The following is a 26,264-nucleotide window of genomic DNA, read 5'->3' as shown; positions in this document are numbered from 1 at the left end:
GGGCAGTAAAATATTCAGCGTTGCACGCTATTGCAATTTCGCGAGCGACATCTGGCCTGCTGAATCATGACGGACAAAGACGAATCGCCCACATATTCGGTTTGGCTTTGGAAACCATTATAAACTTTTAAAATTTAAAAGCAGTTACTGAGGTCAGCATTTACAGAATATAAAATCATGTGTGAGTCAAATATATTACCTATATGAATGTACATATTTAAAATGTGCGCTATCAGATTAAAAAAAAAAACAAAAGCAAACAGGTTCATTGAATCCTCAAAGTCGCTATATTTTGGTAGTTAAAAGTAGAGAGTAAAGCAATCTGCTTTCTCATAGAATTTTGTATGGAGGGCCGATTACTTTAAAACTTAGTAAGTTTTGATGTACCTAATCGGGCATACTCTACTAGAACAACTCTTTACAACTACGAATGTTGCTACACTACAAGCATACTATCCGGTCCGTCTTTCTCATAATCTAGTATTAGATGAAATTATTGCAAGGCCAGTATAGATAAACCTACAAATTTTAAAGGATTTGTTTCTATTTAGAGCCTAAAGTAATTAAGCCGCATCTGCTTTTAGGGCTTATCTGCTAGTCATGTCATAAGCGATATTAGTTTTCACTCAACAATGGATACATGACATGATAGCTTGTAGCCCCGGAGATTATCATAATTGAAACACAACAAACAGGATCACTAACATCTGCTATCAAATTTACAAGCAATCACAAAGGAATCCCTTCGACACAAGTAAATTAACCTTATCCGTAAAACAAACAGACCTTGATTGAGTAAATTGAGTCGCTGAAAACCGGTTGGAGGATCAATTTGGTTCCCCCTTTAATTCGAAAACCTATTAAACATGGTCATAGCGTTTAGGACCGAGGGACCAAAGAATGGTCAGTTAATTGACTCATAAATCACAGCATGCGCTATTATTCAAGTTCTTGTTTTAGTGGAAGAAGAGTGTATGTGTCTCTGAAGTGAATATTGGCATCCTACGTTATTCAATTGGGTCGCGTAAAAAAATAAGTTTTATTGCGGCTAGCGCTTACGTCATTTTTAACTATATTATAAACAAAAATTAAGCTTGTCGACCCAAGCGCCTATCGCAGTAAAGACCCTTTTCCGTAAGCACGTCACAGTTGTGCAAATTTTATATGCATCTAGTGTCCGGTCGTTAGGGTCACGCGTTTTTGTTTACTATTTCCATAGTTATCGAGTTGGGAACCGGTTTTTTTTATGTTTTGTTTATTATATTACGTATAACCCATTGAGTTTTTGACTTCGTAAAATATTTTCATCTCATGCTGTTAAATGGCTGCAATTGGAGTATTGTTCGATTTGATAAACGCGTGCCGATTGTTTATTAGTTTGAAGGCCTGCGCAAACCGGCGGAGCGCAACGCAGATCACTTTAAAATTATCAATGTATTTTCTTCCCTATTTCAATTACCTTCAGGCATAAATTTAAATGCTTTGAGACCGACCTCGAAGCATCACGGAGGATTGTTACTCCGCGGCATCGAGGAGCACACTAGAGGATACCGCGGCGGTAGGCGCCGGCATGCCACGGCATCCCCCGGCATGCGCCGAGGCCTCCCGAGTGCGCCGGCCGTCAGCGCCGGGGCTGGCGGGCGCTCGCGGTATCGCGGGGGATTTTAGTATAGGTAGGTAGGTATTCTGTAATTGAAAAAAAAAACTTGACACGTCGCAAATGTTGCAATCAGCTTCAGAACAAAAAATAATATCTTTATAACTCTTTTAGGAAAAGAATTATAAAAGCTCCATCTGGACTTGTACAGTGTCAAGTAACGAGGCCTATTGTGCTTCTTACGGTCTTTACGGCTCAGGTCTATCCATAAAACACATTTACTTATTTATAAAGTAAAAGCAAGTTTCTAGCATAACATGGCCCTTACATTCGTAACAACTACCGGCTATAGAGGTTCAGATTATACTTACTTTGAAGTATTTGAAGCGGTTTGAATAGCAAACAGAACAGAGGAAATATTTATCGAGAGATGACTTATGCAGGTACATTGTGCCTTGTGCCTCTGTCAAGTTTGAAAATAAGTAAATAAAACTATTTTATTTTCACCTCAGCAGATCGAACAAGGGTGCTTTGCTACTTAAAAACAGTGAGAAAAATCAGCAGTGAGCAGTGAGTAGTATAGAATCTTTCGCTTGCACGGGACTCAAAATAAGCACTCGAAGAAATATCAAACTTTGATCTCTTGTTGTACAAATAACTATTTTAACATAGCGTAGAAACGTTGCGCATTTTTCGTGGTGATATTTTTAGCGTTTGATTTTTAATTCAATACACTGTTCTATTTTGTAGTAATAATGGTAACACTATGCATATGACTAAGTAGGAACGAAATTAGGTCATGCATAAATTGCATAATGGAACTTATAAGACATGTAATGTAAGTACGATACTTACATAGGTTTTTTTATTAACATTATAATTTTTTTTGTCAGCATTTTTTCAATAACTAAGTATACTTAGCTGGTCAAGCAGATTTTGTCAGTAGAAAAAGGCGGCAATTGAATTTCACGCCTTTTTTTACTGACAACATTTGCTTAGCCAATTATAATAAATACTTAAATATATACATACAATACAAACATGAACGCTGAAAACAATACACTCTTTTTGTTTGGGCAGTCGTGTAAAAACAAAGTTTTTAGCAACGAAATTACAATAAGTTTCCGTGCTGCCATCTAACGTCAACGTTGTAAACTACCAACCCAACATGAGTACAACGCCGCCTATTGACACTTCCGTACCGCTACCGTACCACAGTACGCTTCAGTGTAATCTTGACTAACGGGATCCTCTACTTGCCAACAGGCGGCAGCACGTGGCGGCGCCATGGAGCTCGACAACGACAGGGGGCGCTCGCGCTCAACACGAGCTATTCGAACTGCTAGAGCGGGTGCAATGTTCGCGTTTGGACGACCAGAGGGCGGTGCTGCCACCGTACTTTTCTCAGGTAAGTCGAGTTTACTTAGTTGTAGTTAGTTGAGTTTGATAATAAGTTGAATTGAACGTCGAGTTGTTTTGAAAATGTAGAAAAGGCAATTAATTTAGGAAAAAAAAAATTTAGGGTTTGGCAGGTTCATTTTTAGGGTTGTTCACCCATGAAAACCTATTTTATTGAATTGGTAAATTCTTAAAAACGACATTATGTGATAATCTGTTTTTGTGTCAAGCGTTTAGTGTAATTCTTAAGAATGTATTATTTCAATAAATGGGTTTTCATGGGTGGAAAAAGTAACTTTATAAGGGCTAAATTACTTTGACCTTACGGTACATAATTATGACTTTTGACACATTAGTAATCGCTACGAATAAAGTAGACAAGCAGTCGTTAGATTAAATACCCAATTGTAAGTAAGTAGGTGGGTCAGTTTCATCTAGATTTTAATTTGCCAACGACATTGAGGTGGGTGTTTGTACTCATTGACTCCTGTCGTCTGAACCCGTATAACTAAGAGCAAATTTATTGATAGGTAGGTACTTACGAGATGTATTTCTAATTTATAATCATCAGATTCATTAGCATATTTTTCTTTTGTTCACTTTTTTTTAATTACCTATTGTGACGAGACGTCGGGATGTATTTTAAATTCATTATACGCGATATAATCCGTTTAATAAGTTTTATTTATACCTGTGTGTTCAGTTTTTAAACTTCATAAGTACTTAAGTGTAATGTAAGTATAAGTATGCAAGAAAAGCCGTAGGTAGTGGAGGCCCAGGTAAAACGCATATGTTAAGGGAAAGTGACATAATAAAATAAAAGTATGTAATAAATATTATTCTTTTTACTTTTAATTCGTACACTGTTTCATAAACTTTGGAAACAGCCATTAAAAAAATAAAAACTTGACCAATTTCTTCTATTAAAACCACTAAAATCAAAAAGTGTCGATTATCCTTTTTGCCCGCCGGGGTCGGGCAAAACGGATATGCCACTAGGGCAAAAAGGATAACTCAAAAACAACACAGTCAGCCTTGGCATTAGGCACAAAAGCCAAGCACCTACAACTGCTTATGACGTACAATTTTCATACGCCCAATTTTGGCATTCGAGATACTTCCTAATTTTAAGTAACGTTGCAAGGTAATTAATGGAATCCGAAACGATCTCGCGGCAGAATTTATAGATTTTCCTTCTTCTTTTACTGATTTTACCCCTCGCTCTAAAGATTTTTCTGACCACGATGCCCTCTCACGCTTTCTTTTGTAATTTAAAACCATAAAAAAACATCTGTAATAAAACCGTCTGTAATAATTATCCGTCTTGCCCATATTCGTTTTGCCCAAAATACCAATATTAGATCGATAAACAAAATTAAAATGTTATTTGTAGATTATGAAAAAAACTACTACCACAAATTATATTTAAATAAATATGCCATTGAACAAATAAAACTTATAATTATACACTACATACACTGTAAAAAAGTTGATGCACAAACGTTTGCGAAAATCGTAACGAAACAGTACAAATTATTTTTTTTCCTCCTTACAACAAACGGGAGCTTACATTGTTTTGGTCAAACTGTCATGGCGTCGCTGACTACATGCCGAATCATGGTGGCAAGTGTCAAAAGCGCTATCTATTACCGTTTTTTAGAAAAATCGGATATTCTTCTTACCCACATTATGCGTATTGCCCGGGTTTCCCCTTCAAACAAAACGTCAATAGGGGATTTCGGAATGCAGTCTCATAATCGAAGATAATGAATACACCTATTTAGTTGACGAATGACAATGCCAAACGTTTCATTATTATAATGACATAAATATATAAATATGAATTAGCAAAAAACACGTATAGTGTCATTTTCTATGAAACTTGCTAACTATGAAAACAAAAGTCACTACTAAATTGACATTGAGAGACAATTTTAATATGGCCGTTTGTTTACATAGTTAGCAAGTTCCATAGAATGACACTTTAAGTAAATGATGATAAGTACATGTATAGACGCGTAGGGGTTCTGAGCTAAGATTTCCTCTATTTATTACAGAACCCAAAAAAGAAAAGGACAAAGAGGCATTAAAAACAAAAGGTTCGCAATGTATAAGTTTTATAACTTTAAACTCATTTCTATTTACTTTGAAACGATTTAAAGGGTCACCAAACACGAAGTTCGTTAACACTTAGAAGACAAGTGCGGATGCGGGGTGGCAAGCCAAGCATGGCGTCACGGTTGGGGGCCTACCTGTCCGAAATTGCTTTTTAGAACGACTTTTGGTGCATTCTTATGCATTTTCTAGTTAGAGTCCGACCAAGTTAAGTCCGAAGTGTGGAAGTACCACCGTGAACATCCAATTCCTATGGAAATATTAGTCGTATTTCCACATATAGCCAGTTCAAAGTCTGTGCAAGTTAGCTCGGGCACTTGATTAACTAAATGTATAGTAACGCTCGAACTTTTGAAAACAATGTCACTTTAAAATATTGCATAACTTTATTCATTTTACTATCGAATTCATTTACGAGTAAGTACTTAAACTCTTAACGAAGTAGTTTTATATACTCATTTGAACTCAGCCCTGGTTTTTATTGCTATAAGTAAATGGCGAGATGCTCCGGTGACCTTTTTTTGAAATTGTATAATCGTATTAAAATATTTATTTTGCTTAATCTCAGTTCCTAATGTGATATTACGATTATGGGTTTGGCATTCATACCCAATTTTACAATCACTAAAGGAGAGGACTAGAAAATTAACATCGTCTCTTTAGTTGACGTGTGTGCAATAAACAATTTTGTATTGACAAAAACATATTTTCATATATAGGTACATACATAGTTGATTGATTGGTGATAGTCATCACCAAAAGTTATCAGTCATTTAGTCTTTCTTTTGTACGATCAATGATGTGAATACCAATATTATACCTTATTTATATTGTGGAATCAACAGTGTAAACTATATTAAAGTCGTGATCGAGAAAGTCCGAAACAAAAAACTGTGCTCAGCTATTGTCTGTATAAGAAAATAACTATTGTTCTGAGTCAGTACCTAGTTAAGTAACTACACTTTTAATAATCAATCTACGACATTTTCTTTAATTCAATTATTTCTGTTTATGTTTAACAAAATTAACCTCGACAAGAAGTTTTAGCGTAATCTGCCGATGCGTTCACCCGTTTTATTTCTGAACTCATTATAATAATATCATTGGCCTTGCTAAATCGATTTTATTTGATTGTTATAATAATAATAATAACGCAATAATCAACATAAAAAGAGGTAATATTATTACGTAATTATCATAAACCATTGTGTTTTGCAATCTCATGTTCTTCCTCGATGCATCGATCGAATACAGATGAATGAAATGCTTACTTATTTTTGTCTTCCAGAATCCAGTAAAAACAATAAGGTTGTAAAAGTAATACCAATGAAATGAAAGACATTACTACCAAAAAAATTTCCCATTTGAAAAAGAAACTACCGTCGTAATCGTGTTTCAAGCAAGGTAACATTCGCTATCCGATCGTTGTGGTCGCATAAAGAGATACGGCCCGGCCTTCAAATAGAGGTTAGGTCAATAAGCCCGGTTCACAACTCTGTAATGATACCGAAACACCTATAAGTATAATGTAACAAGGATAGCAAATTCGAGCTTTATGTCTGTAGCTGTAGAGTTCACAATGCACGAACATGATCATCGATACATGTCGTGATTTTCGGTTTGCTAACTCTTTTTATGGTCGTGTAATACCTAATTAGGTAGTGCTTTTAATTAATTAATGGGACTATTTTTTATTTTATTAGCCTATGTGTGTGTCCCACTGCTGGGCAAAGGCCTTTCCTCACTTCTCCCTTTCCCTATTTTGTATTAAGAACACTTTTTTAAATCCTTTGATTTTTACAGAAGAATCAAGATAAATGACTTTATTTTTATACAAGTAAGGTTTTATACATAGGTAGGTACACTAGATATTTATACAAAAAAAACAACATTTAAAATCTAGGAAAGAAACAATAAGCAGTAGAAAATAAGAAACCTCTGCATAAAAAAAAATTAACAGCTCCAATTTTTTTAATATATATAAACACTCATAATTATTAAAACTGACAACTAACTGCCACAGTAATTTATAACAACGATTACCTCACATTCGACATTAGTAATAAATCGTGATTTTGTCCGTGAATTATCTCTAAGTAATTTACTCCTTATCAGATTAAAAAAGTTGAGCCGACTAGTTTGCCCGAGACGTGTGCCAAATTCAAAATGATTTAAGCTTGGTTAGGAAACTGGTTACTTTATGAACCTCGTATCTTAGTTATACTTGGTTTTGAAAAATGAACTTTATTTTGTACGGGTCAAGGTAGCTTTTAATCATTTTACAATTAAATCAACTAATCAAAAATGTAAGCAGATAGTAAGAAGAATGTTTGAGTTAAATGTTCGTGGTAAAAGAAGCTGGGCACTTTTGGATTGTACTTGAAGCTTCCGATAGACATTTTTTTTTAAATATCTAACCTAGAACAATAACAAACGTCACTCGGACTGGAAACGACAAATAATATCGTTTCAATTAGTTATGAATTACATAACATAAAAATTAAGGTCAAGTTTTTAATAGTGTCCGATCGAAACATGTTTTTTTGCCGAAACCGAAACTTCGGTTTTGGCTCTAGTTTCGGCCGAAACCGAAGGCGAAACTATTGTAAACTTCTTAAAATCGTTAAAAAAATGTCATTAAACCGCTTTTATACACATATTAAGACTGCGTCGACCGTCGCTCATTAGGGGAATTGTGTTTTCTAATAAACCAATTAATTTCTGTATACATAAATATTGTTGTCCTGCTTGCTCCTCAACTTTTGGCCTTTGTCACATAGTTTAGTTTCATAGTAGGAAGTACCATTTCGTAACGAGAGGTTCGGCCGTTTTTTGGCCGTAACCGAAACACCGGCCAAAACATGATTTTATGGCCGAAACTGGGCGAAACCGAAACCGAATCTTCAGTCGGACATTAGTTTTTAAGTAAAGGCTTGTAAAAATATTAAATTCAACTGTTACGGAATGTTAAATAGTTACCTATACTTGTGCGAAACATTATCCTTATTATGTGGATTATCTGAATATACAATGTATATAAATAAATATTAAGGAAGGAATACATTTTTCCAAGAAACCATTTAGGTATCTATTGACAGGATGATACATTCCTTCTAAAACAAATAAGTAACAAACGAATGTTCTAATCATTACAACATTTTCTAATGTGAAACAAATAACAAACTTATTAATTAAAATCGCTTAATGTTTATCGTTATGGAAGAAATTTCTGCTATTTTGAATAATTTTCATAATCTGAATCGACAAAAAAATCCATAGAATTATAGATTCCGCTCACCAAATTCCACGACAACCAGTTGAGAAAAGTAACATGTAGACGAGAACAGAAGGACATACGAAAACAACTTCATCAAGAAAAGAGCGTACCTACTCGCATCTTAATGTTCGGCTACGCAATTACAACCCCTTGGGTGTTGCGGGTTACTATCAGGTTTGCCTCCTATCTATATCATAGAAAAGAAAAGCATTTTTTTGCCCAAGCTGAAATGGATACATTCGCTTTAAGGCCTGCGCAAACCGGCGGAGCGCAGCGCAGATCGGAGGATTTACAGCGCGCTGCGCACACCGATTACGTAAAATCCGTCGCGATACCGCGAGCGTAAAAAAAAACAAACATTTATTCCGGGAGACATAGTATAGATGGGAGCAATGCAAAATACTACTACTATTTCTTGAATCTGTATACGTCGGGGTCCCACATTGTATGCACGCGCGGCAAACGTGACTGATTGGGCGCCGCGGCGGGATGCAATTTTGCATACTCAAGATCACGTTCGACTAGTGATTAATGTGTTCCGGTATATCGATGATTATAAGAACTTATTTTGAGAATGTACTTAGGTTCCCAAAATACCTAAAGGTACAAAAGTAGCATTACCTCCCTTAGCATTTCTAAATGTTAATATTTTTTTAGGACAATCTGTATTAGTATCTTAATTATTAGGCCGTCATTCGAACTACAAATCTCATTTCGACCTGATTGAATATCACGCGTTACAATGTAAATAAATACCTATATTGTCATTTCATTTCAGTATCAAATCTAATCATCTCAATATAGCATTTTATCGCAAGAATGTAATAAGATTGCAGATAGGTCAGTACTTGAGCATGTAACATGTAGGTAATAGTAAATTTATGAAGTAGGTAGGTACTTATATCTCGTTATTTTAAGCCTTAATACTTTTTTATCAATACCTCCTTAAAAACCAGTTAAAACCTCATTAAAACCTAACAGTAATAATCCTAATGGAATGCAGTGATAATGTAATATCCGTTAAGCATTGACAAAAGCCATTCACAATAAAAAATGAATGAACACACGAGGTCGTACGTTATCGGTCGCATCGTAGCGTAGTGATTACGTAATCACTGCATTGCTTATACAACTGCGGGTGCCAAATTTGGCTGCTTAGTGTGACGGCAGCAGTAGTGGATGAAAACTCAATGATGACTGTAATTTGTAACAAACACGTCACGTGTCTATACCTAGCTGATGTTTGTCACTTTAAAATGTCCATCACTGGTGCAGTTACCCTTAAGTTTTAAATTAACCGCTTGAGTTTTCAAAATTATGTAAAAAAAACGTGTTTGGTTGAAATGAGACAACTATTTAGGTAAATATCATATACCTATTATCACAGCCGTGGTAATTACAAACATTACTTGCCATGTTAGGAACATACTGAGCTATAACGGCGAAAATCGAAGTTCGCAAATTGCGGGCATCTGTCTCTGTCACTCTAATTACGCCTTCATTGGAGTAAAAGGGAAAGATCCCCGCAATTGGCTAATTTCGGTTTTCGCGGTAGCCCCCCTGGTATAGCCGAAATTGGAAGATGCAGCATCTACGATCTGAAAAGCAACAACAAAAATACTCGAAGTTTGTGGCATTCTTTAGCCTATGTCCAAAGGTGGAGGTCTTTTCTTAAATATAATGACGACCTATGGACAAGACAAAACATTCGTAGTAGCACAAACACATCACGTAATGAACAACATCATATCCCTTTTGATGTGTCGCAAGGTTTTCAGCCTTAAGTGTGAACATCAAAAAGAATCTCGTATGTGTCTGTATGAGGACCTCACTAGCGCAGTCATTACGTAGGCGGTGCATCGCTTATGCAACTGCAGCCTCATTTGGCGGTGGTAATACAGGGGTAGCTTGTTCGGTTCAGTTTCGGTCTAACATGATTCAAGTAAATGTACGACCGTCAGAACAGAATAGACTAATATATGGATAGAGATATACGTTGATATTCAGGATTTTTTGTTGATCAGACTTCAGATATTTATGAGACATGGAACCTTGGAAATAAAAAGTGATCTCGTTAAATGCAAACGATACATTAGTCTTTCTTATGTTGAATTTAACTTAACTTATCTAAGTGCCACTTGCACCATCCACTAACCCGGGGTTAAGTGGTTAAACCGGTAACCCAGTGTCAAATTCTACTGGTAACCATGGTAACTCTAGGTTTAACCGGTTAACTCGGGTTAGTGGGATGGTGCAAGTGGCGCTAAGTGTAAAACAAATAACTATTAATGTCTCGATACAAACTACCTATAGGTACAAGGAAATGTAAAAATACATGTTACAATGTATGTATGTATGTGTGTGTATGATCGAATGATTATCGTTATTGTGTTTTGTCTATTACCTTTGAAATCACTGTCTTATAATTAAGATAATAAATATTTAAATAAAATCCAATGTATTTTTCTTACCTTTATAAATCTCCGAAAGAGAAATATTTCAGCTAAATATATTGCCTTACGAGCCATTCTCAAAATCGGCAATCTGGGAATGACTATTGAATACTGAAGATATTTTATACAGCGAAGACAGGTCGAAAAGGAAACGGTCACTAAGTTTTTGTCTCAGTAAATTCGATAAAGTCTCATTTATTATCTAATCTATGTCAAAATACATACCTACGGGTGCTAGGTCCTACCGATTTAGTAACGAGCCCTAACGATGATGTTTATGTTTAAAATTTAATCTTGTTTTGAAGTCTACAAACAAACAATCTTTATCAACAGTGACTAATAAAGCCACTGTAGGTTTGCGAAAGCCGAAAAGGCGAAAATGGCACAGAATACAAGAAAACAATACACACATGACACAGAATACACAATTTCAATAATTTGTCAAACGTATCCTCGAATGAACAGAAATTTATTAACGGGTTTTCTGCCTGGATCATAGACATTTTATTGTATGGTTAACTAGTTAACGTCTTTCCTGTAGACGTAGCAAAGTTAAAATAATCTAGGTAAAGCTTATTTTTACGCTGGACCCTTACAGGCGGGATACATTTTTTCTGTTCCTACTTGAGACAGTTGAGACTCAAATAAGAAAGGCGTGATACGAATGTTCAAAGGCAGGACATTCTTCTGAAATGTGTTTGACCCGCCTTTGTTTTGTACGTTTCTCGTAGGACTACTGATACCTACTTACTGCTAAAGCTCAAAACTTACTAAAATGGATTTCATGTTTCAGTCTTTCTCTAGTCATAGTCCCCAAAAAGTACGATGCGTTTAACCTTTGTTCAGAAAGTTTATGATTAAGCTCTTTTGACAGTTCCATTGTAAAAGATTCCTTTCTTTGCTCAAGTATCTGTGGAAACTTACCCATCGATCTCATTAACTTTGTTAATTGTGGCGTTAATCAAATAACCGGTGGCTATTTAATTATTTATCATCTAATTGTAATAGTTATTTTCGATACAAGTGCGAAAAAGAGGAAATTCGAAACGAGCGGCGATAAATTAAAACACGACCGAAGGGAGTGTTTTAAATCGACACGAGTTGCGAATTACCTATTCGCACGTGTATCGAACAACGTTTTACAGTACATATGGCACTTTAAAGTTTCGACATACGCACGAAAAGTGCTATTTTACGCACTAGTGCGGAAAAGTAGCCCCATATGTACTGTAAAATATTTATCTCTCTGATTTCGACGTGGGTGGCTTAAAGTTCATTTATTAACGATACTAAATCTAAAACTAATAAAACTCGTTTACAAAAGGAGTGTAAACATTGCAAAGCAATATCTCTATATCGTGAATATTACATTTGATTATCGCGATTGAAATCGACCATTGTGACTATCTGAGGAGAGGGCAGTGAACTTATCTTATCAGTCAAAGTCCTATTTATTAGTGTTATTGTTTATGCATAAGTACACAGTACAATCTTGAACATGTGGTAGTTTGTTTCTGATTCGTAAGTTGTTTGATGTAAATGAATCAATCGGCATTACAATTTGTGAAACACGACTGTTCTAAATGAAATGTTGGGTAATTCCTAAAGTCACCTAAGTTATGCATTGTCAAAGTCAATTTGCGGAATTACCCGACTTTTGGGACGTAGGTACGAGTAATTCATGATAATGGCAATATCGGTTTCAGTCAATTTTAGTCTTCTGAATCAGGTAGAAAATTCTACTTTTTCCTGATGGTTAATCCACCGGGGAAAATAATATTAACGTAGTACGGAAATGCCTTAATTAAGTGGCAAAAGATAACGTCATAATTTTAAATACGGTCGCAAAATACCTGATAAAACCCTGCCCTTTGCCTTCTCGGATTATACGGGGGTCAGCTTGAATATTCCTTACCAAATACTCGTATTTTTAACCTTTGAATACTGAATTGAACCTAGTGGTTTACGAAACAAGGTATATTTTGAAATGATATATGACAGGGTAGAATTTGAACAAGTGCGGGTAAACAGTAGATTTGCGAGTGCACGACCTCCCACATGAAAGCGACTCATGTTTACCGACAAAAGTTCTTTTTTGTGTACGCTCATTGTAATTTGATATTAAATTGGGACCCGTATTTAGTTTGGACGACGCCCCGCTGCGTTGAACTTCAAGATTGCTTTTTGACAGTTATATAGGACATTATGCAGTAGTGACATGATCGTCACATATGTTTAATACGTTATTACCATGTCATAGCTCCATTTGAAGAAAAAAATGCAGGTAAATTTAAACAACAGCTTGTTTGTGGAAAAGTGACGTTCGGATGGCAACTGTAGCTGCATTACTGTTGCGGCATTACTGCTGAGGTCTTGACATGGGTGCTGTATCTGTCAATTTACCTGATAAAATAAGTGACATTTGCCGCCGCATTACCGCCGCGATATTACTTTCATTCGTCACTGATTTTATCATAGGAATTATATATTTGACATGTCGAAAGTGTCAAATGTACGTATATTTGTCGAGTGTGACAAGATGACTCAAAATTTTACAAGTCCATAAGGCGTTGTTCAGCAATGTCACAAGCCATCATTGTGACATATTGAATCATCCCCCGTTGTTTCGCTGAAACGACACGGATATGCAATTTGCGGCGTTTGTTTGAGGTTGCACAACTGCGATGTTTGTAATTGGTACATGACGTGTCATTTGGGTCGCTCATTACGGGCTCAATAGGCGCGTGTATTTGTGGGGCTTTGTTTTGGGAGCTTTTTTTGGTGTTCCGGGAACTATTGTTCATGAAAAGCATTACGGTCCTTTTTGCTAGAAAGGTCGCATAAGTCATAACGAAGACAATTTTTTTTATATTGACTTTTGTACTATGTTTGTATAGTTTTTAGGGTTCCGTACCCAAAGGGTAAAAACGGGACCCTATTACTAAGACTCCGCTGTCCGTCCGTCCGTCTGTCACCAGGCTGTATCTCACGAACCGTGATAGCTAGACAGTTGAAATTTTCACAGATGATGTATTTCTGTTGCCGCTATAACAACAAATACTAAAAACAGAATAAAATAAAGATTTAAGTGGGGCTCCCATACAACAAACTTGATTTTTGACCGAAGTTAAGCAACGTCGGGCGGGGTCAGTACTTGGATGGGTGACCGTTTTTTTGCTTGTTTTGCTCTATTTTTTGTTTATGGTGCGGAACCCTCCGTGCGCGAGTCCGACTCGCACTTGGCCGGTTTTCTATAGTCATCTTTATTTTCTATTTCTACGCTACGTTTCTTTGGTACGCCCAAAGTGGCTCAAACTGCTTCACGGATTTTAACGTGTATGGTTGAGGTGTCGTTAGATTCGTCTCAAGTGTGAGAGTTACCACCGTCTACAAATCGTAACTTTATGGTAAAGATTTAAGATCTACTACTGGTCAGTTAAGAATGCTGTTGAAAGTCAATGTTGTTTTAAACAAATTGTGCTTTACCTATTTAATCTTTCCTGTTTTAAGTAGGTACATTGAATAATATGGAACTCAATATCGAGGTATTCTCCTGTGTTATCTAAAGGTAACTTGTTGACTTCTGAAAAGTTTGTACTATGTATGAGTAGATGGATGAGTGGATGGACTTATTTTTCAAGGCTTTTAAATATACCGAATAATATGTACTTTAAATGTATACTAAATACCCGCGCAAATTTTGTTACTTCCTGGTCATCAATACCTTACGAGTAAAGATCTTTTCACTCTTCCAAACCGCATCCTTCCTTATTATGTAGGTATTGCAGTTCTTGGCTTCTCGCGTTTTCTACGAATTCCCTAATATTCTATCCAATAAGCTTCTTTCGGCTTCGGAAGCAGCTGCGCTCAAGGCCACCTGTGCATTGTCCTGTGGGAAGTGCAGACTGCAAGTAGTCTCGGGTGTTATGCCGATAGCTTAGCGATCGCTTAGTTACACGAACCAGCGTAATGCAGACTAGGGTACACTCAGGCGAAACTATGTTTATGCATGATCTATTACCTACATTTCTTCGGGATATGCTATATATCAGTAAAAACAAACACTTACGTATGTTCCGCTGTCGGGTTAACTTCTGAAAGTCAATTTACTATTTGCGCGTTATTAATGCCAACAACTTAAATACGAACCATCTAGACTCATCTAGAGAATTAAGAGATTTTGTGATTATGCGAGTGATTGTGATGTGAAGACGTGCTTGAAACATCAGCTGTGTCAGAGAGCGCGGCCCTTCTGTACCTACCTACGTTACTAACAACTGTAATTGCCGTATCCTTTGAAGAGTGGTGGAAGGAATGAGGGACTTGAATATTCTTTGCAAATTTGATTGGACTTGTCACCATAGTTGAGCCTTGTCTACTAGTTATTGTTCTGGTTCTACTGAGGCGAACTCGTCAAGGGAAAGGAATATGGGGCAGGATCAAAAAGACAGTAAGTTTATATTAAATTGAAACACTTAAATGCTTTTTTCTTTCGAACTACTGTATCGATATGGTCGGGTGGAGCCGGATGTTCCCACGATGCACTACGCCTCTGCATTCGGTGCAGTGCTCGCGAAATTGTATGTTAGACATTGTCCTTTCTTTGTAATGTAATGCAAATAATCCTAATTATGGGTGATCCTGATCTGACTTCGCCGTCCTTAAAAAGTAGTACCTACAGTGTTCATGGAAATTATTATCTACCTAAATAGACATCTACTTACATTTAAAATTTTCTTCGGTACCTACCTGCAAAATAGTTGTCGACTAATACCTAAGAATGCTACGATGGTAAATAAAATAATCATAAATTTGCCAAAAATATTTTTAGAAACGCGGCCGAAATTCGACCTCTGAAAATCGTATCTCTGACGTCCTAAAGAAATGTTATTTTTGAAAACGACATTATAGTAGTTTATGCAACAGTGATATAATAAGGGTTCTTAAAATTCAAGGGTCTTTTTTTACAAAACTCGACTACGTCTCGTTTTGTAACTTCGACCCTTGAATTTTAAGAACCAATTATGAGCTGTTGCATACATTACTTTTTCTATGACAGCTGTAGCAAAAAAAAAGAGTTATTATTAAAAAAAAAGAGTTATTATTTAAAAAAAATTGAGTTATTATTTAAAAAAAAAAAAGAGTTATTATTGTAAATGAAAACATACCTCTTTCAATCAAGATGATCGGAACTTGTATCTTTAAAAAAAATAAAGCAGTTGTATTATACTCATAAGATGACTGCTAGCAGTCATCTTATGAGCCTATAGACAAATCATTCAAATGACATTGCTTTAGATATCACTGTCAGTCATTTAATTGACACATTTAAGTGCTGGAGTAGAAAAACAAATAACAACAAGGAATATATTTAGGAATAGGTATAGGTACATAATAGTAGTTTATGCAACAGTGATATAATAAGGGTTCTTAAAATTCAAGGGTCGAAGTTACAAAACGAGACGTAGTCGAGTTTTGTAAAAAAAGACCCGAGAATTTTAAGAACCAATTATGAGCTGTTGCATACATTACTTTTTCTATGACAGCTGCAGCAAAAAAAAAAAAAAGAGTTATTATTAAAAAAAAGAGTTATTATAAAAAAAAAAGTTATTATTTAAAAAAAATTGAGTTATTATTAAAAAAAAAAGAGTTATTATTGTAAATGAAAACATACCTCTTTCATCATCAAGATCAATCAAGATGATCGGAACTTGTATCTTTAAAAAAAATAAAGCAGTTGTATTATACTCATAAGATGACTGCTAGCAGTCATCTTATGAGCCTATAGACAAATCATTCAAATGACATTGCTTTAGATATCACTGTCAGTCATTTAATTGACACATTTAAGTGCTGGAGTAGAAAAAAGCTAATAAGAAAATTGTCATGTATTCAAGATCCCTATGGTTCATAGGAAACCTCATAACAAGCAACGTATTTATGTGTCATCAAACATCAACATCAACATTTATTCAGCAAATAGGCCACAAGGGCACTTTTACACGTCAACAATGGAATTTACATACAGCAAAAAAAAAACACATCATAAAATACAACTAAGCCGCAAATATCAAATCAAACTAAAGTATTACATAGAGATGTATAAAGTCTCTAGATGTCGAATTACAAAAAAATCTACAATAATAGTATGGAAAAAAAACAAAGATACAAAAACTATAATCTAAAATTATTTAGAGGTGTAAATGTCTCTAAGTGTCATAACTAAAAGATTACAATAATATCGTTAATCTAATTATCCTTAGAGATGTATAGGGTCTCCAAGAGTCAAAATCCTGTATACCTAATTAAAACCTTAATTAAGAGAAAAAAATAACTGTATAATATTTATATTTAAAATTACAAATTAAAATGATAATAAAATTCTTCATCTATAATTGCAGTAGTCCCATAGGCTCCCATATCAGGACAACGTCTGTTTTTATACTCGAAGTTTCCTTTCCATGACGTAATTTGTTGACACTGTGTTTCTAATTATGATAATTGTAAATGACCTTTGACATTTTCCTAGATTCATAGTGTATGCTAGGCACGTCCAAAGAAAAACATTTACATACTTACATGTTTACTTACTTTCTGTGGCCTTGGTGATTGTCCTAGTGGGTGGTCGAATAGAACAATAAGTGGTTTTTAATGTGTTTAGCAAATTAATGTAGGTACTTTTACCACGTTATGCACGAGTTTAAAATATTTCAAAAGCGATATAGAAGAAATCAGCATTGACACTAACGGATAATTTAGCGTGTCAAAATTGATTATCTTATCAATGTAAATAATTTACATTTACAGTTAAATAACATGCATTTGTACTTAAAAGTCGCTTAACTTTCTTGCTATCTATATATGCAAAGTACCTATATTTATTATACTTACCAAGATTGAAAGAAACGAAAGTGCTTAAATTGAATTACTTATCTTGAATTAACACCATTGAGAAACCCAATTTCAATCTTATCGGCGTTCTTGTCGTTTCATTATTAACATAATTATTTTCTTGTCGGTTAGCTACCATTCAACTGTATCAATCTTGCTCTGACAATGGAATCGCACTAGAAACGGTTGGAAAACTTTTTTGTTGTCTTCTCCATCAGTTACATTCACCTGTCTTGTAACCATTGCTTCTGTTTGTGAACGCTGCAACGTCTACTTGTCCTTATCTGTCTCGTATCAAGATAAAGGCAGAGAAAGGGACAAGCGTCGGTGTTCCAAGCGTGGAAACTGGAAGCATGTGGCACGCGACGCGCCTCCACTGCATTCGGTTTCCGAACGTAAACCGGCGTAGACGTTGCGTCGTCCTCGATTTTCGCGCTGCGATCGTGTTTTGATTACTCCGATCTCTTGTCCGGTATCTAATTAGTAATTTATAACAGAAATTATTCTCAGCTGAATAATTAAAAGTGTGTTGACTGTGTTAAAAAGTGCGAGAAAGTTTTCGAACTCTTTGAGAGTAAGTGTGAATTAAGTCCTAAAGACTACCCGTGTTGACGTTTTCGTGAACAACTCGGAACGAAAGAAATTTGTCTAACCTACATTGACGGAGCGACGCCGGTGCTAAGTGAAAGTTTAAAAACTTGGCTGTTCTTCTACAGTCATAGTTGGATTTAACAAAAGCCATTTAGAACCGCCTTTTGTCGTGCAAACGGTTGTTTAGGAGAATCTCTCTTAAGGACTGAAAAATAATTGGAAAAGTTCCGGTACACTTATGGGAAAATTCGCAGCTGTGTGACCCGAAAACTGTTATAAAAATAAACGATTCCGCAAGATTTATCTTCAGGTTGAAGTTCGATATCTTAGGATGATTAATAACTTGTATGACGAGGGATTTTTGAGGATGCTCTTTTGCCGTTGAGCAAGTTTTTTTTGGCGTTGAGAAGTTTTTGGCGTTCTTTATGAGGGAAAGGCGGTCTTTTCCGATAAGCAGCGACGTGGCGTTGAAGAGTGATAAGAATGGAACCGGGAAAGGGTTGGTGGTGAACTCTGTGATCTGTGGTGTGGTTGATGAACTGTCGAACGGGAGGAGCAGGCGGGGCTCGTGGGTGCGGACCGCAGTCATGGGGGTGCTGCGGTGGAAGGATTTGACAGGCGTCAGAACCAGCACGCCAACTGAACCGAAAGAGGTAGGTGGGTTTTCTTTACTAAAGTAGTATGTTTGACTGCCATCCTGAAAACAATGAAATGAAAATAACTACCTAGGAGTATTAATCTACTGAATCATGTGGGTGTCATGCCAACCTACTCAAGAATACTGGCTTACTCTAATCACTGTTGCAGTTTTTATTGACTGGTTAGACAATAGTTGAGATGAAGTGCATGACTTGTTTAGACTTGTATAACAGTTTCTGCATTATGGCCTAGAGGTAGTGCGTCACTCTCGCAAATACCTACCTACATAGGTGCAAGAGACTAGATTGTCTAGATTACCTACCATAACTAATTTATCTGACGCTATAAGTTTGCTTATTTATACAATCATCATTTATGAATTGTACGTAACTGGCATTATTCTGGGTCGGGTTTGCAGGCTTAGCTAAATAGTTTAGCCAACTCGTTCATTAATAATATGTCACACAACGTTCCGACATCAATCCGGTTACCGGACGTCAATGTTGTCGGTTACGTCATTGATGATCTTATCATTAAGTGGGCTAGACTTTAAGACGCTGTAATATGAATCAGAGGTAGTAAACATTAGTACATTATTGTCGAGGTTCGGAAGTAGCTGCTTGCTGTGGCTGAGGATTCGTTTTAAACGGACGACCTTGGGAGTCCGTTTAATTGAATCCGAAGCCAGCAAGTAGCCTTCCAGCCGAGTCATATATAGTGCTTTTCTCAAAAATGGTGCAAGAAATAGAAATTATTTACCGGAGCAACGGTCTAATCATCACATAAAAAGTAAAATCATTGAAAATATTTGCTTTCCCGCCTTTAAAAAAAAAGAAGTGTATTTTTCTGCTGAAAATACGCCAACCTATTTGAGACACCTAAATAGTCGCGGTACCAACATTATAATAATAAGTGCTGATCATCTGTTTTGCTGTTTAATTGGACCTACCTCTATGCCTTCATTTGATATGGCCATTTCAACTATTAAAAAGTTTGGAACTCGTTAAATAATGTAATTTGTATGCAACATTGCAATTAATTTTTTGACTGACCATAAACTATGCATTTCGCGACCAATTTTTTAACCGGCAACGTCGACTTTGCGTCCATTTTTGAGAAAAAATCCTTGTTTGTGCGCGTGCGATGTTTACTAACAACTACCACAACACCAATGAGGCCAGAAGTGTATGATTGACAGGGGCGCGAAACGTTATTGTTATGAGACAACTGGTAAGGTGACTTTAAATATAATTGTTATTCAAAAAGTTATCGAATTTGTAGCGGATATGTGACAAATTTTATGACATATCTGCCGTGAGATAAGATTTGATGTCGCGAGTTATCAAAGACGATATTGTGAATCATAATATTTAGATGATATTTTACATAGGTACCGAAAAACTTATTTTCAAATAACGGAATATGAGATTAAAGGAGGAATACCTTTGCCCAACAAAGGATTTTTTCTGTCTTTACTGGCCAAAATATACGATTATGACATTATATTTCCGGCTCGGTTCCGAGTTTAGTCTTCGTTGCGCCATCGGCATCGGAGTCGCGAAAGTATTCGACCCTGAATCTTATGAATCACATTGTGTACGGAGAAAATTCTAGTGTCGTGTCACGTCGCAAACTTATTTACACGTTAGAAAACTTGGTTTAAGTGTAACGGATAACCTATTTATTTTCATATTCATAACTATTATCTAAACATTTAGTCACGATTACGTACTTTAAACAGTACTTACCGGCAAAAATTGCCACCTCTACGTCTCAATGTTTTTTTTTAATTTTATACTATATCGATGGCTAACAAGCATGGACCGTATGCCTGATGCAAAGCAATCTCCCTAGCCTATGGACGTCTATTTAAAAACAGTTAAAATATTTATTTTATTATATTAACTACCACAAGAAGACTACAAGGTTCACGCCACGCCATCTGATGTCAATGTCCTAAAAATTAGAAACAACACCATAATATAGGTAGTTACTAAACCTCGCTAGATTGTCTGATGTTCTATTTAGATTTAAAATCAAGGAATACGGACTGTATTCATACAGTACCTATTTAAAATCATGAGTGTCAAATGCCGCGCGGGCTAAATTCCGACCGCTCATAATTCAAAAGTTTTCACATTACGTTTCGAATGCAGAACAAAATTGCCACTTTCGATTATTCCGATACTCGTTCCAAAGACCCAAATTCTCGCTCTTAACGAAATTGAAATCTTAATCCTTCTTTTTGCAAGGAAAGTTTGCGTATTTTTCATAAACTTTGTATATTTACTCAAGAAAGCGATATAGGTCTAACATTAATCTTTGGCGGTTGGTAAAGAAGTTGCGCGGTGGTTTTCTAGTAGAAAGCCAAGTTTTGGGACTAAAACTATATATAAGTACTATAGTTTTTTTAGCATTAGAAAAATGGTATGCCATTTTGATGTGTCTTTTGATTGAAAAATGCAGTAAAAACAATAGTAACTGACTATTTCGTGTGAAACTAAAAGAATGTAATTATTGTTACATATTATTAGATCCAATTTATTTTTCATAAGTGTTTTTCAGTAATAAGACACGTTAATGATCTTCTTTCTGATGCTAAAAATAAACGAAGTATGGTCTATATATATATGTATTATATTTTTAGTTACTTAACATAATACAAATCTGTTTCATGCAGCCTGGCAATCAAACAGTCTTTAGTAGACCATAATAACATTAATAACTTCTTATCAACCATAGTTAAACTATAACGGTTCGTTTCTTACCATACTTGTTCTCATTTTACATAACATAAAATGAATAAATGTAGTAGATTACCGAATTACCGGTATTCTATAACAGTTGCAACTGGGCACTCAGTGGTACAAGGGGTTGGATAACAATTACATGATATAGTTTCTACTATTAATGAGTTAATTGCAAATTAACGTTGTTTGCGAATTAACTTGGAAGTCAAGCCAATACTAATTACATATTGATAAAAGAATCGTAGAACATACCATTTCTGCTATTTTTTTCCTGTAATTAAGTCTGGTATTGTAAAAACTTAACATTGTATGTAATTTAGTTCAATTTGGAAGTCAATTTTTGTTATTTCGGCTGAGATTTTTAGATGGTAAAAAAAACATGATATATATAAAAACAATTAAACTTCATAATTACCTATGTAAGGTTTTATAATCCGATTAAACACTTTGTTTAAGTAGGTATTTATTTCGATTAAATAATAATATGAAGACATCCTGTTTACAATGCCGCTCTGTGATTATTATTACATTAATTATTACTTGTAAATATGTAAATGATGTCTGTATTTCAAGGCTCATTTATTAACGACGATTATAAAAAAAATCGTAAATATCAACTAAAGCTATGAAGGTGGTTTACCTACCTTTATTCTTATATTCTTGTTATAGGTACTAAGTGGATAAATTTATTAATATTGTTTTCCGACATCTCCAATACCAATGTACTATTTATACATTTTTTTATTAGCCTATAGCCCTATATGAGTGTCCCACTGCAGGGCAAAGGCCTCTCCCTTTGATTTCCACGACCCGATTTGGTGTTTTTTCCTCAGGCCAGTTATTCAGGAAGTTGTTCAGGTCATCCCGCCATCTCCGTTTGGGCCTGCCCCGTCCACGTCCCTCTACCGGCATCCATAAATTACTATATACATAAAATACATCAATTTCAAAAAGTTGCATCTAAAATCTGTGGCCATAACTGATTCTACCGAGCCAGATAAAACCTTGTTAACGGCCGACGCATCTTAGATTGTTGTTGCAAGGTTAAAATCCTATGATAATACCTGCAACATGTCTCGTTGACCCCTCGCGTGCTGCTGTCGCGAGATTTGCTGATGAAATCAACAAATTAAAACGTGTAATCATGCAACTCAAGATAAAATCAGTCCGTCATGTAATAAAAAAAGATAATTGTCCTAAGAATAAGATAATAGCAGGTAATCAACTTTCAGCAAGACGTCGGTGACATAACAACTTATCTATTGATGTGGTGATAAAAATAAACATAGTATGCGTTATCAAACTGCTTCGGAAATAATTTAGTTGCATCAACTCATAGAAAAAAAAAATACTTGTAAGAAATGTATACTCGTGAAATAGACTCAGTGAGCCCACTTGTACGTGTCTGTCTGATTTTAATAATAAATTAAATTATCTGTGAATGTGACATTCGAATAGAATAAAGAAAGGAAAGTTTGTATTACAGTATATTTGTAGTACATATTTAGTAAAGAACACTTACGTTACCACTTACTGTCACTAAGTTTTATTCATCATCATCATCATTTCTGCATAGATGCTATCATACTTATCCTACTGCTTAACAGAAAATCATCATTAGTAAAATTACTCGTACTTCATATCAGTCTCAATGAATTACATCGTAAACCTTATCGCAATTACTTACTAGAGTTGTCCTGTGCTGAATTCACTTCTTTGGCAACATAACGTCTTATCTACCTTTTGGCTTTAGGTAGTATGTAATATACGCCGTTATGCCTTCGAGTGTGCTGACTTCTCAGTTTCACGCGGCCATATATCTTTGTTCGTAGATTTATTGCGCGCGGACAGCACATTAACCCATTAAAGAGTCGCCGACAACTTCGCAGAATCTGCTTTATATTTATATTGTCACTGTAGTTATTGTGTAATCACTGCTTCCATTTTGTTCCTCATTTTTGGCCTCTGTGTTCAACAATGACGCCAAATCTTAGTTGAACGGATAAATACTTAAACTAACGATATTCCATAATATATTTAGCATTTTGTGCCATTCACCGCTTAAATCATCGGTAATTTTAGACACTAAATTAGGGTGAAACCACGGCTAAATATATAAGTTTAACATGATGATTAAATGAATACTAAACACGTTATGCTTAACGATTATTAAAAAGGAACATCAATTTTAAGTTATAATAACGTTTTTACATTCTACTACTTAGCGAGCAACACTCGCGCCTGCCGATGCCGCGTCGGCTGGACCAGACACCTCACCACCAGACGTATCCCACTCAGGCCACACCACTGAGTACCAGTACCATTGTGCTTAATTTGGTCAACATGTTTTTTTAAGTTGATTAAATTATATTTGACATCTTAGTGATCGACCGCATGGTCGTTTTATTCCAATCCAACCTTAGATTGCCAAACATTACACAGGCGATTTTTCATGAAACTTCTAGTAAGTACCTAATACATAATCGAATGATTCTGTATATTTTGTTCTCTCTACAGTTGTCATTGTCAGATATATTGAAGATCAAGGATAGGTAGCAGTATCTTCGCAATGTGCAAATGCGGGTAGTAGAAACTTGGACGAGGTTCGTCTGCATCGTTAGAATGATCAAGATCATTCCTTCTAACATTGTATTTAGTTCCGGTACTGTTACGCTTCTTCTATAATAAAATGATATTCTTTATGTTGTGTTTTTATAACAAAAATGTTTAATGCTTAATCTTGCATTCCAAGTATTCCAACATACAAAAGTTAAGTCATATTTAGCGGCTGGTGTCGAAATATTTTAGAAAGCACGAAAAAATCGAAGTAATTCCAAATGAAATAGGTTATTTTATTTTATTTTATTAAAAAAAGTATTTATACCGCATTATGTTACTGGCAGTTTGCTAACTGGGTCAATCGATGCACTTCAATTTCGCCGACGCAGTGTAAACGATGCAAGTTGGCATTTTGACAAGTATCCGCGGCATTTTGCTAGTGTCAACGCGGTCGCTGACTCGCGCCGGTTTTACGTTTTGCGTCATTTAGGGTCGGCGCACACGCACCTTATCGATCAGGTGGTCGATAAGGTGCTTCAAATTACAAGGGCATACATTTAATGGTTTGGGTTTGCATTGTCTGTCGGTATCTGCCTACTCCGCGTATACGTATATTAATGAATGAAGTGTTGTAACAAGGGATTCCGCTTATGTGCGAGACGATCTTTAGCAGAAGAGTTATGTGACCAGCCGGCGGCGCACGCGTGCCCAATAAGAATTGGGCCATATTTAACACCACGAGATCAGATGTATTAATATTTTGAAGTAAATAACTAGCCTATTAGCAGGTAGTGTACATTTTGGGATATAGGTATAGGTAATAAATAGATAGACCATCAAATAAATTCTACGATTGCCACTAGGGGTGAAAAACATGTTATTAAATGTTTCTTGTACCTAAATGATATTTCAACGATTATGTATTTTTTTGTGATCGAATCGCCTGTCACTGGTAAATTAAAGAGCGCAAATATTCTCTTAGTTGAGATTTTTTTTTTATTACCTGATCATAAAATTATGACAAACCGTTTTTATTTCTTGATTATCTAGTTACCTGAATTACTGTACAATTAGCCAGTTGTATTGCAAAAAGTTAATCATTACAATGATTACCTTCACGTAATCGTAAACGTAACCTTTTTCTGAATGACGTGCTTATATTATCTTCCCTTTAAGGTTGACCACTAAAGCCACTAAACCGTAACACGTCGTGTTCACATTCGATGTTGTGTGTTCAAAAAACGTTAATGCAAGTAACGCAGCCATCAGGTTAAATGTACCACATAACGACTCTGTCAGAGACGTGAATAATGTTAACGTATAAACACCACAAAATTACTCGTAATGTGGGCTAAAGTAATGTAACAGTTACGGATTTGAATAATAGTTAATGGCGTGGAAGAGGAACCTTAAGACTCTTTTGAAATTATGCACACACAATTGGTAATCTTTTTTATTATTTACAAACAGTTCAATAGCTTTTTTCCAACGATAACTCTGGTTTCTTAAATCTTTAGCAAAACTTTCAAATTTTTTCAAGCAATAACATGGCTAACGTTCAGCAAGTTTCACTATTAATTGTTATGGGCTTTGTGATTATGATTATTAAGTTTGTTTTATGCGTTATATAAATCAATAGAATTATGCAGCGTTCATGCCTACATAAAGGTTTTCATTAAATGTAAATATTATATATATAAACTAAATTTAAAATCCTTTCCAGTAAATTCGCACGGAATGAAAGCACTTTTAAATGTGAATTCTCGCGAATGAAGTTCCGTCCTTACTCCGGGAAAGTGGGACGAATTCATTTCTACGCTTGTAGAACACAGCGCGTCCCACTGTGACACCCGTGATTGGGTGAAATGGGAACTTTACCACAAACCGTTCTTTTTAAAAGGTTTTGTTTATCTCGTGTCACTTAACGGTAGCTAATGGTGTTTTTAAACTGACCTATCGATACCTCACGTCGGTCATACATTAAAAACATGTCA

General features: G+C 35.5%; 1 protein-coding gene across 8 annotated transcripts in view; it reads left to right on the top strand.

Moving 5' to 3' along the window:
• The window catches only part of LOC134654117 (rap1 GTPase-activating protein 1), a 433,547-nt gene that overhangs the window by 289,500 nt on the left and 117,783 nt on the right, over positions 1–26,264 (top strand). For 7 of the 8 annotated variants that reach the window (XM_063509551.1, XM_063509550.1, XM_063509557.1 and 4 more), the window contains one exon: positions 2,864–3,005. In XM_063509551.1, the coding sequence (XP_063365621.1) occupies positions 2,864–3,005 (142 nt within the window). Of the gene's footprint in view, positions 1–2,863; positions 3,006–18,131; positions 18,976–26,264 lie in introns of those variants that run through there. The other variant, XM_063509554.1, reaches the window with a different exon arrangement.

This window comes from Cydia amplana, chromosome 14 (genome assembly GCF_948474715.1).
Source record: "Cydia amplana chromosome 14, ilCydAmpl1.1, whole genome shotgun sequence".
NCBI classification, from domain to species: domain Eukaryota; kingdom Metazoa; phylum Arthropoda; class Insecta; order Lepidoptera; family Tortricidae; genus Cydia; species Cydia amplana.
The sequence above is the reverse complement of the archived record's forward strand: the minus strand, read 5'-3'. Positions and strand labels throughout refer to the sequence as shown.